This window comes from Sceloporus occidentalis, unplaced genomic scaffold (assembly GCF_023333645.1).
Source record: "Sceloporus occidentalis isolate IW3139 unplaced genomic scaffold, rSceOcc1.0.p SCAF_7, whole genome shotgun sequence".
Taxonomy (NCBI): Eukaryota; Metazoa; Chordata; class Lepidosauria; order Squamata; family Phrynosomatidae; genus Sceloporus; species Sceloporus occidentalis.
Window position 1 is genome coordinate 24584400 of NW_028316987.1, and position 17161 is coordinate 24601560.

Genomic DNA, 17161 nt, shown 5'->3' on the forward strand with positions numbered 1-17161 from the left:
CTGCACCAGAGTATTTCTTGAGATCTCCAGAGGAGATCATTCCACAATAATGTCACCACACCCTGAAAACAGGCCTTATAAATAGTAGTAAGATGGATGAATAAAACGTTTAAGGGTATTTGCAGTGCACGTAAGTATGGAAGGTACACTTGTGGAAAATACCATTACGTCACATAAAGAATGGAAATACTGGTTGTATAACAGACCCAGGAAACAAAATTGTTTTGTTTAAGCAATTTATTTTTTCTCTTTGAACTAGGCTTGTTAAAATTACTTAGGACCCAGCATATCTTCTGGTTTTACCCACTGATCAAACTGTTCTGAGGTGAGAAATCCAAGTTTGATAGCAGTTTCTTTTAACGTCGTCCCTTCTTTATGTGCTGTTTTGGCAATCTTGGCTGCCTTGTCATATCCTAATGCAAAAAGAAAAATAGTATGAAAATTATGGCTTCATATTAGGTCTATTCGGAAGTCCGAATAAATTCAATTATGCTATGAGAGTTGATTTACATGTTAATCTATCTACTTGTCTGTTGGTAAATGGCAAAGCCTCAGGGTGGGCAGATATGCAGGAGGATTTGTGTCTATTTAGTTAATGATCAATTGTTTGCTGGGAAATCCCCCTGACCCTGGATGATGTTCATTTGCATGTGCTGAGTCTTGATTTTGGTGTTTTTCAGGACTGGGAGCCAAACTTTGGCCTGTTACAGACTGCCAAAATAAAGCTGCTTCGGGTCTCTTTGGAGGTATGCTGTTTAAATGATGCATGCATCCTAAGAGTCCTGAAGCTGCACCAAAGCTGCACTCCAGTGCTTAGGAATGGAGTGTGGCTTTGACACGACCTCTGGACTCTTAGGACCCATGCATCATTTAAATAGCATACCTCCAAAGAGACCTGAAGCAGCTTTATTTTGGCAGTCTGTAACAGGCCTTTGTTTACTTTCAGGGTTTCTTCTTTCCTGTTCAAGTTGTCTATGTGGATTTCAATGCTTTACCTGTGCATCCTGACCTGATTGGCATGGTCCAGAATTTCAGTGTTTTCAATTAACATTTTAAATTAAATGGACACCCTGAGACCCTGCCATTCACCAACAGACCAGCACACAGATTAACATGTAAATCACTTTCTCTCAACCAAGGCTCACACAGTATATATACCCCACACACACGGACAAAACATCAGGAATAAATTATTCTAGAACACAGCCACACATCCCGAAAACCCACAAAGAACTATAGACAACTTGCTTCCAGAACCCTGGGAGAGATTGTGCGCAAAGGTGAGATCTGTTCCCATTCACTGTGAAAGCTGGGCAATCAGCTCTGCCACATAGCGATGAAACAAAAAATATATTATGCGGGGGTGGCTCTTGATCTTTTTTACTGCTGTATTCTTCAGCCACCACTGGAATACTCAATTAGCTCGTTGATGCCTACATTACACACAGACTTAAGACTGCTGAAGATTTACAGTCAGCTCTGCAACACTATGGCCTGTTACAGATTGCCAAAATAAAGCTGCTTCAGGTCTCTTTGGAGGTATGCTGTTTAAATGATGCATGCATCCTAAGAATCCGGAAGCTGCACCAAAGCTGCACTCCAGTGCTTAGGAATGGAGTGTAGCTTTGGCGCGACCTCCGGACTCTTAGGACCCATGCATCAATTAAATAGCATACCTCCAAAGAGACCCGAAGCAGCTTTATTTTGGCAGGCCTATGTTTTAGAGGAAAGGTCCTAAAGTTAATGAGATTCATTTTACCCTCATTGTTTTGGCTCTATAAATTGGAAAACATAAAAGTAGGGGTAGGCGACTTTGGCAGGTCTGAAGGCCAGTGTCCAATCCCTGGAGAGGACCAACTTCTACATATGGTTTTGAAAAGTTGATACTTTTTGAAACCAAACAGCACAGGGAATTATTGCTAACTATTTAAAAGATAAATCTCAACTCCTGGCAGCTTCTGAAAGAGGCAATTCACCGTTTTTTGTTTTGCCAGAAAAATGTGTATTGGGGTGGGAAGTCAGAGGCTCTAAAAACAGGCTTGGGGGCACGTATTACCCCAGAACTATACTTTGCTCACTTTCCTCTGATCTAGAGGAACATGGGGTGCTGGGAGGTTGTACTGGGAAAACAGCAGATTTTCTTTTCACCATTCTTCCTAATTACATCCCCAGCAAAAGTTTTATGTAAGACTCATTAGCTCCTTCTCAGTCAGTACATAAAAAGTTACATGGCTTTCCCAAGGTCCAAACTTTTTAATGTAATAGTTGTTTATTTTCATATTCCTATATTTATGTTAAGCAACACATATTCAAGACAAGCAGCGGTTTAAGATACTTACCTATGTGAGGATTAAGGGCAGTCACCAACATCAATGATTCACTCATTAGTTTGTTAATCCTTTCTGTGTTGGCTTGTATTCCTACCACACAATTATCAGTGAAAGAAACACAGGCATCTCCCAGGAGCCGTGCAGAATGTAGTACATTTTTAATCTAAAAAGATTAAGAATAATTAAAAGTTTTAAAGAAGTCCATTAATCAGATTGACAGCAAAACAAAAGTTTGAGTTAAAATTTTCAGCTCAGAGGTTTTTGGAAAGAGCATTGTTACAGCACATTTATAGGCAGGAAAGACTCATTTAATCCCAATTGAGTTTGCATTCTTTCTGGAGGGCAAAATTTGTAAGCTTCTAGAGGGTTGGAGTCTGAAAAAAAGATACATTTACAAATCTTTGGCTTCAGATACACAGTTTTACAAAGGGCAAACAGCCACAGCTGGGGAGAAGGGGATCCAAATATCTAATCATTTCATGCTCATGCTTCAGCATGAAAATATTTTCTCAGTGATTTGCAAAACTATTAAAAGTGTGTTGTTATGCTGCAATATAAAAAGCAATTTCTTCCTCATATTGGGCCTGAACAGACAGTCCAAAACAAAGCTGCTTTGGGTCACTTTGGAGGTATGCTGTTTAAATGGCAAACACATCTTAAGAGGCCAGAAGCGGCACCAAAGCTGTGCTCTAGTCCTTAGGACTGAAGCGTGGCTTTTGGCATGACTTAGGACGCATGCAGCATTTAAACAGCATACCTCCAAAATGACCCAAAGCAGCTTTATTTTGGCCCGTCTGTTCGGACCCTATATTAATGAGGTTATTTCAGAAGCTAATTAATAATAACCCAATCAGCTTGTACTTGTCATTAGGAAAGCTGAATTCTGTAATCCTTCAGCAGCTTGATAAAGTGCATATTTTCCTGTTTTGCATGTATTACTATATTTATGCTCTAGGTTGCTTGATTACTAAATGCTTAATAATTTATTATTGTCTTCCTTTTTCTTGTAAGGACCAAGGGCCTGTGAAGAGTCATGAAGCTGCACCTCTTGACCATGGATCTTTCAGATGAGAGATTTTGCCACACTTTCCCCCACACTTTTTAAAGGCTTTTTCAAAAGTCATGGGACAGAACAGGAAGTTGGACCATAATTCTTTTAGATGAGCTGGATTACATCCCCTATTATTTCTAGCAAGCACAGTCAAGTAATTCTAACTCACAAGGAGGGCAACAGATTAAGGAAGCTTGTTATAATGCTCCCATGCATCAGCATTCCTAGGCAAGGAATCCAGATCGCAAACTTGTCAAACTTGACAAGGAGATAATCAGGAATCACCTAGTTAACCTAAAGTTGCAGAGCCAAATGAACTGCATCCCTGAGTAGTGAAGAAACTTGATGGCGTAATCTCTGAATCACTTGTTAAAATTTTTCAGAAATCTTGGAAAACAGGCAAGGCACCAGAGGATTGAATTTCAGCAAAGCATTTGATAAGCTCATTAAACGTGGAATAAATGGGAACACTATCAGATAGATCCTTAATTGGTTGGAAAAGTGTTACAAGATCCACTAAATGCATCTGAGGAAGTAGACTGAAGTCTACGAAAGCTCATGCTGCCAACTTCTTTCTTTCAGCTAGTCTCAAAGGTGCTACAAGATTTCTCTACAGTGTTAAAAGAGTAATCATCAATGGCTGTGCTTCAAACTGGAAGGAAGTCTCTGGTCTGGGGCCAACACTCTTTAATATTTTTAACAGTGACTTAAATGATGGGTAAGAGGGAATCCTCATCAAGTTTGCAGAGGAGCAGCTGTGAGGAGCAGCTAACACATTGGGAGACAGGAACATAATTCAAAAAACTTAGAAGAACTGAAACGAATGGGAAATTCAACAGAACAAATAGAATGAAACTCTCTGTTGTCTCAACTAAGACAAATACAAAATTCCACATTTAGGGCACCAAAACAGGTATAGGATGGGGAATACTTATCAGCAGTACATGTGGAAATGACCTTGGAATTATTATTGATCAAAATTTGAACATTATCAAGCAGTGTGATGCTGCAGCAAAGGGGCAAATAATATTTTACCCTGCATTAATGGAAGTGTAGTTTCCAAGATAAAGGCAGTAATAATTTTGTGCTAGTTTGTACCTATATTTTGCACCTTACCTGAAGTACTGTGTTCAGTACATATGGAGAACAAAACATGTAAGGAAAGATTGAAGTTGCTGGGCATCTTGTGCAGTTATGAGAAGAATGAAGCTGACATGATTGCACTCTTTAAATATCTCAAGGGCTGTCACAGAGAGGAGAGTGCAGTTTTGTCCTCTGCTGCCCCAGAATGTAAGACTCAATCTAATAGCTTTAAATGATAGGAGAGCAGATTGCAATTGAACATTAGAAGGAATTTCTTGGACGTAAGAGTTTCTCTTTCAAAAAGAAGCTGGACAGTTTACCTGCTGGCTCTAGCTGGGTTTGGATTCAATGGCCTATGGTGCCCCTTCCAACTTTATGATTCTATGTAAGATACTACTATTAAAAAATAAAAATAAAAGTAGGTATGAAGATGCTAACTCTGCATTCAATATAACATACTTTTGTGGAACTCTGCTGAAAATCCAGCATTACTTTTTCAACAGTGCCGAAAGGCCAAAAAAAGAAGTATTGTTTAAATGTGTGAACAAAGAGAAGAACTACATGCTGAACCATAACTGATCTGATTGTGGCGTCAAAAGGTTGTGAAGGTTAGGTAAAAGAATGTTAGGGTCAAAAACTGAAATGAATTTGTGCACAGAATGTGAGTTTAAAAAGTTTCAGTCATCTATTACAACTATGATTACAGGCTCTGCAACATCACTGAAATACCGTAATTCCCAAATGCCATTAAGGTTTATTATAAGAACTTCATCAAACTTACGATCATGGGCTTAAAGACATTCAACTCAAAATGGCCATTGCTGCCTCCTACTGTAACAGCAACATGATTTCCCATCACCTGAGCTGCCACCATGGTTATGGCCTCACACTGAGTTGGGTTCACCTTTCCTGTAAAAGGAGAGCAGGGAGAAGTAGTGATGAATTTTTAAATTAATTTCTCATTAGTCTCTTTTTAAAAAATCCTTCTATTTTCTCAAACAGAATTATGAAAGCAACTAGGTAAGCAACTAAAATATTATTTGACAAAATTATACAAAAAGGCTTGGATTGTAAACATACACAACCCTATACTTCAGCTATCAACTTACTAAAAACCCATGTAGTTTATAGCACTATGCATATGGTGCCAATATCTGCTACTAGAATTAACTGTGTTCTACCAGCTAATAAAGTTTGGTACACTTCTGGATGCTGAAACTTTTTATTTCCCAGAATTATTTAAAACTTGCTTCATCTCTTGCCCCCGATTAACCCGTTATCACAACCCTGCTCACAGACCAAAGATATGCAGGAGCAAAATTCCCATGTATAGAGTTGTCACTTTCAGTCATTCTGCTTTAACCTATTTCTATATATGGGGAGCAGAAAAATATCACCATAAGGTTATATTGGAAGACTTGATAAACATATATTATAATGTGTATGTCACAATAATATTAGGTACAAAGATATTGCACAAGACCTACAAGAAAACTTGTTGTTCTTCACCTGGCATAATGCTGCTTCCTGGTTCATTTTCAGGCAAGATTAGCTCCCCTAGACCAGATCGTGGTCCAGATCCAAGGAAACGGATGTCATTGGCTATCTTCATCAAGCTGCAAGCAACTGTGTTCATTGCCCCACTCAGTTCAACTAGGGCATCATGAGCAGCAAGGGCTTCAAATTTGTTTGGGGCAGTAACAAAGGGCAAGCCTAGAAACAGAAAGAGATTTTAAAACTGTAAAACATTAGCTTTCTATCCATCTATTCTAATGCTTTATTCACACACCATTAAAACATGAAACTATTTATGGAGATATGTAGTACAACTTGTTATTATCTCACAGTGAATACTCTGTTTCTTCAGTTCCATACAAACAAGTAAGAAAAGGAAATGAGAGCTGAGAAAATAAACACAAAATGAAGGAGACAAAATCCAATTACATTCTGCACATTAAATTGAAGGCTTTGTACTGCCTCAAAACATGGAATATCAGCACTGGATACAGCTACACAATTACCTTCCAGTATTGCAGTATCCAACTATTCTAACCCTAGTAGGGAAGTTGGAATGGCTAATTCCAAAAATTCAGGATTTATTTCTAGCTTTGGCAGTTGCTCACTTGAGAGCTGTGATGACTCAGGAAACAAAATAGTAATGATTGTTGCTTTGCTACTGTGGCATCCTGATTTACAAAGAAAATGGGAGATGAAACACCAAAGGAGGGGATTAGAGTGCATACCTGCAATTTCTTATTAAAAATTCTGGTCTATTTTATTTCATTGTCCCCCCTGGCATTTCTTTAAAAACTGGATCAAAGTACCAAGAATAGGTTCTTTCATGTCCCATCTTACCTGTGAGTGCAGCCACTTTAGCAGCCACCTTCTCAGCAAAACCAATTCTTGTATTCAGTCCTGTGCCAACTGCAGTGCCACCAGCTGCCAGCTCATAAACCCTTGGCATGGCTGATTTGATTCTAGCGATGCCATACTTGACTTGTTGTACATAAGCGCTAAATTCCTTGGAAGGGGAGAGATACATGCATGAGCACATTACTGACTAATTCTCATTTTGCATAATAAATATCTAAAATGGGCCACTTTTTGAATGGCAACCAACTATAGGAACACCCCAGTTAACAAAACCTCTGACAGTGAATGACCTTTTTATGCCTAGCCAGCCCCTTTCTTCTTCATCCTTTGTCCAGCTGGATGTTTTTAACTGCATCAGCAATGGAAAAATGGTAAAGGGGCAGGGACTGGAAAATAGAAACATTTTCAATGTTGGCTTGCAGCAGTGTGTCTGCAGTAGCATGTGTGAACATTAAAACAGAGAGAAGATGACAGAGCTGATAAGTCTGCCTCACCAGCTACTAGCATCATGTTAAAAAAGGACAGATCTCTACACTTTGGCTACCAAAATGGAAACCATAAGAAAAGTGGAGGATGGTGAAAGAAAAAGTCTGCCTGAGATACATTTTGGAAAATACCTTCAAGTGGTCTCTAGACTGTACATTTTTATTAATGCAAGGCTTACCAGAGTTGGTTGTTCCATTACACATGTTCATATTAATTTTTAATTTAAAAAAGTTTGCTGAAACATGTTGACCTGTTCTTTTTTATGGTGTAAGAACCTCTCCCTATCATTACCATGTTATTTCTCCCTCTGGAATCAATGTAGTAATCTCCAATATCTACTCCATTAAATTAGGTGCACCTGTATTAATATATGTAAACAACCTCCACAAAAGGGTATAACAAAAGACTGAATTGTCAAATGATGTGTACCTGCCCAAGAGTAAGAGGAACTGCATCCTGTGTATGAGTACGTCCAATTTTGATAACTTTGGAAAACTCTCTTGACTTGGCATCAAGAGCATCATGAAGTTTTTGTAGGCCTGGTAATAGCACTTCATGAACTTCCTGTGCTGCAGCGATATGCATTGCAGTTGGAAAGGTGTCATTTGAGCTCTGTTAACATTCAAACACAACAAACATGTTACTTGAACATTTATCAACATCTCACAATGGGATCCTAACTGTACAACAAGCTAGAAAAACACTCTGAGCTATATATGAGGACTGCCCCTTAATGATGTCATTCACACCATTAGAAAAAAACAGTTGCTCAAGCAGACCAACTTCCTAGCTGATCCACAGTTTAGGATGATTTAGGAAAACCACTTCCATACGGAAACTTGTGGGGTAACTGGTGTTAATGATTTCTGTGTCACTATTTTTATGCAATTATATGAAGAGCACAAAAGCAATCTTCTGAAGAATTTTCAAGATCTTTACTAATGCTTTACCTGTTTTGTTTAAATATTTTTTACAAGTGGAAAATAAAATCACTTGCCATGAAAATACTAACATCTATCTTACCCTGTGCTAAAGCACCCTGCATAAATATTATGGCCTTTCACAAAAACAGTCTTTCTAATGCAAAGACAGAAAAAAAATATTTGGAAGCAGCACATAGTGACCTGGCTTTTATTAACATGGTCGTTAGGATGCACTGGGTCTTTGCTCCCCAATTTACCACCCAGTATCTCAATGGCTCTGTTGCTGATGACTTCATTAACATTCATGTTGGTCTGAGTTCCTGATCCAGTTTGCCACACCACCAAAGGAAAATGATCATTTAATTTACCTTCAGATACCTATAAAAGAGAGACATGACTGTTAGTAACACATTAATCCACAGTACCATCAGTGTATACAAAATACTACTCAATGAAGGGCTGGCACTACCCTTAGGCAGACTGAACCAGGCATCTCAGGCAGCAGATTTTGGATGTCTTGAAATGCACGAAATAGTTACTATGGTATTTTTACTTCCAGAGTCAGAGATAAGTGTTTGTGGCATTTTTTTTGTTTTTTGTTTTGACCTTACATGCCCAAACAATCTGGCTGGCATTGAGTACTATTTACCTTGACTTAGGTAGATAAGAGTGTCATTTTCTGGCCTCCTCAAACAATGACGTTTTTGGCCAGCCCTGCTTAACTAAGTGTAATAGTAAAATTGAGAATAAATTAAACACACCTTAAGGTCTAGCTTTTACTTGCACAATGCAGTTCATAAAACTTTATTTACAAGTCATATAATAAAAGAGTCTTAGGGCTGAAACAGCGTTAGCTTGGGGGTGGCATGGGGGCATGGTGTTTAGATGACACATGCCTCGACGCAGCCCCCAGGCCGATGTCACATTACCTACCCACCCAGACGGCAGCTAGCATTGTGGTGCTCTGGCATTCAGACGCCCCATGCCACAGAAGAGCAGCTTTTTTCCACTCCCCAAAAAGGGGCAGCATTTTGCCACTTCTTTTTGGGCCAGAAAAACACCAGATCGGGGCCATAGCGTGACTTTTCAGAGGGCAGTATTTCTGTATGTCAAGTTTCATATATTTATTTCTTAGAAAAATAATACAATAAGGATAGAGCAAAGTAAGACTTTTATTTTATACTCATATGGGGAAGGGGACGAGAAGAAGGCACTCTAGCCACCAAATGCAAATCCAGGGGAATCTCAGCTTTTATTTCTAACTGTTCAATATAGAAGTTAATAGTAAGGATTCCTCTTCCTGTGGGGAAAAGTTTGTGCTTGCACACGCACATGCATTTATATTGGAGGAGGGAGGCAGGTTGTCTTGATTAATATATAAAAAACCTAGGCAAATAAAAATATCTTGATCTCTAAAGGTGGCTATCTCAGCACCAACTAAACTCCTTTAGGGATGGTGTTCTGAAGTTAGGGTACCACAGAAAAGTACATTTCTTTCATACATATAGGATATGTATTATCCTGTTTCAAAATGAACTCTGCTTAATTACATCAAACCATGGGTTGAAAAAGTTACCTGTTGAACTGGCCATTGTTTATTTTAAGTCGGGATTTCTGATCCAAATTAAACATATTCTTTAAAAGAGAAACTAAACTCAGAAGTTCTCCTGCTGTCCATGCAAGAAAAAAAAGGAGGGCGTGCAAGACTAGAATTCACTCTATGAGATTTGTCCCCATCATGTTAAAATGGCTACATGCAAATGTACTCATATGTAAATTGAAACCATCTGACTTTGTTCCTTATGTCAGGAAACAAACAAAACTCCAAAGTCAATTATAGTGCTTCCCAGTGTTACTCACTTTACTGATAAGGATTTTCTGCCTATTTTTAATGAAAACATCACCCTAACTATTTAAGTTACGCACAGGAAGCCACAGATGGCTCTTTCATTATTGGACATTTATATATAAATTAGTTCATAGTGTGTATGTTCTTTCTTACCTCATCTGCTGCCTTTACAATAGCATTAGAAATCTTTGGGTCGAGACCATAATCCTGATTGACTTCAGCAGCTGCATGTTTTAGGATCCCAAAAGCTCTAATTACTTGGAGCTAAGATTTAAAAGAATCATCTTTAAAATGGTGGAAATGTACATATGCTACATGGTAGTAAAACTTAACTTTGCTTTTAGAGAATAAATTCAGGTTTGAATTACGTACTGGCATCCTTTCAGTTGCACCACCAATCTTAAAATTCATTGTGGATCTCACGGTCTGTGCGCCATAGTACTTGTCATTTGGAACTTTGAGTTCACCAAAGGTATCGTATTCTATTCTGAAGGAAGACTGGTTAGCCTGCAAAAAGAAGAGCCAAAGTCAAAATGAGGCCACTTTGCATTAAACCTCCTCCTCAACCCCCAAACCCCCACCACCAAGTATTAGGAAAGAATGCTAGAATGTTGTTTTTAAAATTAACTTCACACAAGACACATGTGCCACAATAAAGTATTTGTTATATGGTGTGTGGGTAGCTGTCACTGAACTGTAGGTCTATATTTTTACTTATGTGCCACATGCACAACAAAATGGTTCCTGCTGCAAGCTTGCCTCCTCAAGCTACTTTTTGTTGCTGAGAGTGAGTGTTGGATCACAGAAAGGAGTGCTTGCAGCAGGAACCATTTTACATCTTAATGGGACAGTGTGAACATATACCATATCATCCCAGGCTGTACCTTCTTCCCTGCTGCTTTAAAAAAATCTTTGAAAATACAGAACTATAGTACAGTGGGCCCATGTTATACACTGGGGTTTGGTTCCAGGACCCCTCTGTGGGTAACAAAATCCGTGGATGCTCAAGTCCCATTCATTTAAATGGCAGAGCAAAATGGTGACCCTTATATAAAATGGAAAATCAAGGTTTGCTATTGGGAATTTATGCTTGTTCTGAATATTTTAAGCCATGGATGCTTGAATCCATGGATAAAAAATCTGTGGATAAAGAGTAATTAATGTAACCAACTTGGCAAATGTATGCCAACCAGTTCTTTAGCATAAGTGAATATGACAGCGTGAATACCAGTTGGAGTGGTCAATGAGGACACTGAGTGTAGACTATCACACTATCCAGCTCACTAATATAGACTTCATTTCATATGTGTATGCTAACCATGTTTATTAGAAATCTGAACTTTCATATTTGAGTTCTTTATGAACTCTTTGATGAACTTCATTTGGACATGGTAATTTCTTTTCCCCCAGTTTGTCTAGAATTCCTATAACCATGGATCTAGAATTCCTATAAACACTTTTTGCCTCAGAAGCTCAGATTGCTTTCCTGAAGTTATAAATTAGAAATATGAATTCTTGCAGTGAATCTGTAGTCCCCTTGTACTTACTTAGTACTTCTTTAATTCCCTTATCTTCCAATGGTCCAAATGACATCTTACCCACATTTGTTGACTTTGATGTATTGAAACATTTGTCAGTTGTGACATTTTCAACAATACATTCCTCAAAAATCTTCTACATTCTTTATTATCTACTTCTATTCCTTTTTGGCAAGTTCATGGTCTCTTTTTGCTTTCCTCAATTGAGCCACACTTCTAGTGTTTCAGAGAACCATGACACTGCTTATTATACATGCTGATGACTTTGTGGTTCTTTTTCTGATCTACAGTACTTTTATTGAACTTCTATCATTATGATGTTAGATAACTCTCTACCATTATGGAAAGCTATGATCCCCTTGACTTTGCTCTTCAACTTTCTTTTTATTCATCTACTCATTTCAGAGAAGCTTCCCTCCGTGTGCTTCAGTGGCAAATAGTTTAACATCCTTGATAATTATTCACTTACATATAAATAAATTTGGATAGCACTATGGCCACTGTTTGCAACAGTCCAACTAGTCTCACACTAGGATATCTTTGGGCCTGAACAGACAGGCCAAAATAAAACTGCTTAGGGTCACTTTGGAGTTAAACTGTTTAAATGCTGGAAGCCACACCAAAGCCATGCTACAGTCCTAAGGACTGGAGCGCAGCTTTGGTGCAGCTTCTGGCCTCTTAAGATGTGCCTGTCATTTAAACAGTATACCTCCAAAGTGACTCGAAGCAGCTTTATTTTGGCCTGTCTGTTTGGGCCCTTTGACACCATTTAGGGTTAAGTCCAGTATTGAGGCTCCTCTGGTCAGTTTCATTAATGGATAGTCACTGAGGAGACCTTGAATTGTTAGCTCTTTGTTACAATGGGGACTTATTCATTATTGAAGGGAAGGTGAACACATGACCTACTAACTTCTATCACTGCTAAATAAATAACTAATGGTGAAGGACGATGGCAGCAGTGGCCCAAGATTTGCTCAGCCACACATTTCCCATAATCCCATTACTACACAACTTTCATCTTTGGATCCTCTCAGATTTCGTTGTCCATATTAGAATCCTAGAATCACTTGAGTTGGCACAGACTGCAATAATATCTCATCTAATACCCAAATAGCTAACTAAAAAAAAAAAAGCTCAAGAGACAGACATCAAACCTCTGATTAAAAACCTCCAAAGGAGGACTGTCTACCACCCTCCAAGGAAGCTTATTACAATTTTTATAGACAAGAAAATCTTCCTAACATTTAAGTAGAATTCTACAGGTTGAGTATTCTTTATCTGGAATCCTGAAATCTAAAATACTCCAAAACCCAAAACTGTCTATATGAGAAGCTGAGATAGTGACGCTTTTGGATGGTTCAGTGTACATAAACTTTCCTTCATGCACAAAATTATTAAAATATTGTGTATAAAATTACCTTCAGGCTCTGCCTTTTTCACTAGCGAAGATGGGGTTATATGTCTGAATAGTAGACATGATACATGCCTTGAGTTGTAAGTGCTTGATTTAGAAAATATCTCACTATACTTAGAGACATGACGGTCCAAGAAAACAACAAACAAACTAAGGAGAAATGTTATGGCAGTCCCCAGATATTTCCTCCATGCCTTCTCAACTTTCTTTACCGTCCCTGTCCAAGTGTCTCCACTTTTGTTTCATCACCTCCAGCTTCCCAAAAAATAAAGGCCCCATACAGACAGGCCAAAATAAAGCTGCTTCGGGTCACTTTGAAGGTATGCTGTTTAAATGATGCATGTCTCCTAAGAGGCCAGAAACCACGCCAAAGCCATGCTCCAATCCTAAGGACTGGAGTGCAGCTTTGGAGCAGCTTCTGGCCTCATAAGATGCATGTGTCATTTAAACGGCATACCTCCAAAGTGATGCGAAGCAGCTTTATTTTAGCCTGTCTGTATCGGCCCAAAGAGTGGCCTATAAAAATCTTGCAGAAGGAACAAGATGCTTACAATTTAATGTACTGTCCGCATAGGTCTTCTCCATATTCCAGAGACTGACAAGATTCATCGGCAAGAAATTCTATCAGATCAGCAGGAAAATCAGCTGGACTCACTAACCTCTAGGAGCAGAGCATTCTGGTCAAACTATTTTGGGCAGCAGAAACCATTCACCAATAACTATCTCAAAAGGCTCCTAGAGTTTAGCATTCTTAGGCCTGTTACAGACTGCCAAAATAAAGCTGCTTCGGGTCTCTTTGGAGGTATGCTATTTAAATGATGCATGGGTCCTAAGAGTCCGGAGGTCGCGCCAAAGCCACACTCTATTCCTAAGCATTGGAGTGCAGCTTTGGTGCAGCTTCCGGATTCTTAGGATGCAAGCACCATTTAAATAACATACCTCCAAAGAGACCCGAAGCAGCTTTATTTTGGCAGTCTGTAACAGGCCTTAGTCTCTCAACCAGATTCTTCTATAAATCTCTCATTATTTGCTCTTCATTCTCAAGGACCTTCCATAACATATCATTGCCAACCCGCTGCTAAGGTTAAATAATTCAACCATTATTTGTACTTTTCCCTTTTAAATATTAACCTCCTCACTATGCAGAATTACACCACAGGTCAGAAAGATTTCATCAGACATCTTCAACCCCATCACACGACTCTAAGGCATAGCTTTAAATATTCTCTCTCTCTGGCTTTGCTTCGCGAACGAAGATTCAGGAAGGACTCATCCCGCGCTTTGTACAAGTGCGTTGGTGACTAAAAAGGCCAATCCAGGATAAATAGGTCCGGTTGCAGAAAGCACAGCAGAAAGTCTTCTTGGGTGATGTTTCTGGATTGTGGTTCCTTCTGCGTTGTTATTTCTCTTTGAGGCTCGTTCGCCGTGAGCTTTCAAAGAAGGCTGCAGCGTCACGGATAGTGCGTCTCCATGCCTCCCGATGCGAGGCCAGGGCAGACCATTGTTGGTGATCAATTTGGCCAAGCCTGAGATGTTGTTTCAGGGAGTCCTTGTATCTCTTCTTTGGGGCGCCCCTGTTACGCTGACCCATGGTGAGTTCACCGTAGAATACTATTCTTTGGAGGCAATGGTCCTTCATCCTAGAAACATGTCCTGCCCAGCGCAGCTGCGTCCTCAATAGCATGGCCTCAATGCTGGTGATCCCTGCTTGCTCAAAGACAGCAACATTCGTCACATAGTCAGTCCAGTGTATATTTAGAATTGTGCGTAAGCAGCGCTGATGAAAGTGTTCAAGGAGTCGTAGGTGCTGGCGATAGGTGACCCATGTTTCAGACCCATAGAGGAGAACAGACAGTACAATGGCTCTATACACACTGATTTTTGTGCTTCGCATCAAGTGTTTGTTACCCCAGACTCTTTTGTGAAGCCTTCCGAATGCGCTATATGCCTTTGCCAGTCTGCGATCGATCTCTTTATCAATCTTGGCGTCTTGAAAAATATGTCCTCTCCATAACCTAACAGGATAGCAGCAGACAAGAGGAAGAAGAGACTGACCAAAGGGGAAGGGGAACACTGGGTAGGATGCTAGGAGTCATATTCGGGGGACCCAGTTTTTTTTCCCTGACTTCCCCAAGATGATGTTAAGGTTTTTAATCATGGGGACTAAAGCAGCCCTAGACACAGTTTCAGTCACCTTAGGAAGTTTACCTCCTACTAATATAGTGTCCTTTCGAACTCTTCCCTGGAATGCAATAGGCAACATGGGTCCGGAATGTGTGAGACCTATAAAGCCCTTTGGCATACGCGTTTTTACCAACACATTACTACTGAAATGTCAGGTGTTTGTAAGGTATGAGTATGTTCATCAAAGGGCAGGAATGCCACGGCTCTAATGTTTGTTGTTAGGCCTGGTGATCGATGAAAACACAACAGCTCTTCTCAGTGTCCAATGGAAAAGAGAATTAAATGGCTACTGACACAGCCTTCTCTGTCAGAGAGAGCTCTGATAAACTACAATTCCCAGGATTCCCTAGCACTGAACCAGAGCAGTTAAAGCGGTCTCAAACTGGATTGTTTCCGCAGTGTGTTTGGGACCTCAAATACAGCAGACAAAACTGGACCTGGGCTGCATCCACACTGGAGAAATAACCCAGTTTAGCACCGCTTTAAGTGCTTTGGCTCAAGGCTATGGAATTCTGGGAGTTGGAGTTTGTTGTGGGGCCCACAACAAACTCCAACTCCCAGAATTCCATAGCCTTGAGCCAAGAAACATTTAAAGCGGGTCCAAACCGGGTTATTTCCCCAGTGTGGATGCAGCCACAGAGGTGTTTCCTAAACGAGGCCTTTCCTATCCTCCTCCTCCTCAAGGTGCCCTTTAAGAAAGAGAGAGAACCCTCTCCCTCAGAGGCCCTCCCCTCTGTTCCCCCCTCCCTCCCTCCCTCTACATCCGGGTTCTCACCATTCTGCGTTGCGGGAGGCGCGCGTGACAGACCCTCGCGCAGGAAAAGCGCTGCAGAGAAAGCAAGGAGCGGAGCATGGCTGCTGATGAAGGTCGGCAACTAGTGAAAGAGGAGGAGGAGGGGCCTAGGAGGGGAGCGGGGGCAGCCAATGAGAAGGCCGGAGAGGGAGCGGTTTGGCCACGCCCCCCTCCTCTCAGCCCAATCAGAGCGCGCAGGAAAAGCGCTGCAGGGAAAGCAAGGGGCGGGCGCGAGGGAGGAGGAGGAGGAGGAGGAGAGAGGAGGCGGGGCCTGGTTGTGGAGAGGCCAATGGGAGAGAAGAGGGGGAGAGAGCGGAGCAGCCACCCTGACAAGACCAGACGACGCCACGCCCCCTCCCTCCCAGGCCAATCAGAGCGAACGGGAAAAGGCGGAAGGAACGTTAAGGGTGAAACTCTGGCTCAAGTGGTTACGACCAAACTGCGCAGCCGCAGTAGCAGCCTGCCTCCATTCGAGAGCGCCCCCTGGCGGTTGGCGAAAAATCGCACCCTGCTTCCCTCAGCTCTATAGATTCCAGACCTTTCTTTCTTCAGACATGTTTATTGTAGTAAAAAAACATATAAACACATAACTGTAAAATACATGTAAACACACACAAACCACAAACAAACAACAGCTGTAAACTTAAAAGAAGGGCTTCCAAAGCCCAGAATGGTCGCAGTGACTAGTATTCTTCTATCAATGAATAACTCCATATATATATATATATATATATATACACACACACACATATATATCTTCCATCAATGATGATGAATAACTCCATATATATATATATACACACACACACACACATATATATCTTCCATCAATGATGATGAATAACTCCATATATATATATATATATATATATACACACACACACACACACATATATATCTTCCATCAATGATGATGAATAACTCCATATATATATATATATATACACACACACACATATATATCTTCCATCAATGATGATGAATAACTCCATATATATATATATATATACACACACACATATATATCTTCCATCAATGATGATGAATAACTCCATATATATATATATATATATATACACACACACACATATATATCTTCCATCAATGATGATGAATAACTCCATATATATATATATA

General features: G+C 40.0%; 1 protein-coding gene across 2 annotated transcripts; it reads right to left on the reverse strand.

The window, feature by feature from the left end:
• Nucleotides 1-223: 223 nt before the first annotated feature.
• LOC149309413 (fumarate hydratase, mitochondrial) lies at nt 224-16117 on the reverse strand. 2 transcript variants are annotated; one of them, XM_089532403.1, is made up of 10 exons: nt 16007-16117; nt 10468-10602; nt 10249-10359; nt 8448-8624; nt 7753-7935; nt 6820-6985; nt 5974-6177; nt 5246-5373; nt 2340-2493; nt 224-413 (listed from the first exon to the last, which is right to left on the reverse strand). In XM_089532403.1, the coding sequence occupies exons 1-10, from the start codon at nt 16082-16084 to the stop codon at nt 271-273; spliced, it is 1479 nt and encodes a 492-aa protein (XP_089388529.1). In that variant the 5' UTR covers nt 16085-16117; the 3' UTR covers nt 224-270. The 2 variants fall into 2 exon arrangements, with proteins under 2 accessions (XP_089388529.1, XP_089388530.1); XM_089532404.1 differs by lacking the exon at nt 16007-16117 and adding an exon at nt 14179-14552.
• Between the last annotated feature and the right edge of the window lie 1044 nt (nt 16118-17161).

Excerpts from the sequence above, each read along its gene's own strand:
- LOC149309413 (XM_089532403.1), bottom strand. The coding sequence starts at position 16,084 with ATGCTCCGCTCCTTGCTTTCTCTGCAGCGCTTTTCCTGCGCGAGGGTC. Across the intron at positions 10,603-16,006 it reads GCCTCCCGCAACGCAGAATG|GCTAACCAGTCTTCCTTCAG; the intron begins GTGAGAACCCGG and ends TTCTTTTTGCAG. Across the intron at positions 10,360-10,467 it reads GTGCAACTGAAAGGATGCCA|CTCCAAGTAATTAGAGCTTT; the intron begins GTACGTAATTCA and ends TTTAAATCTTAG.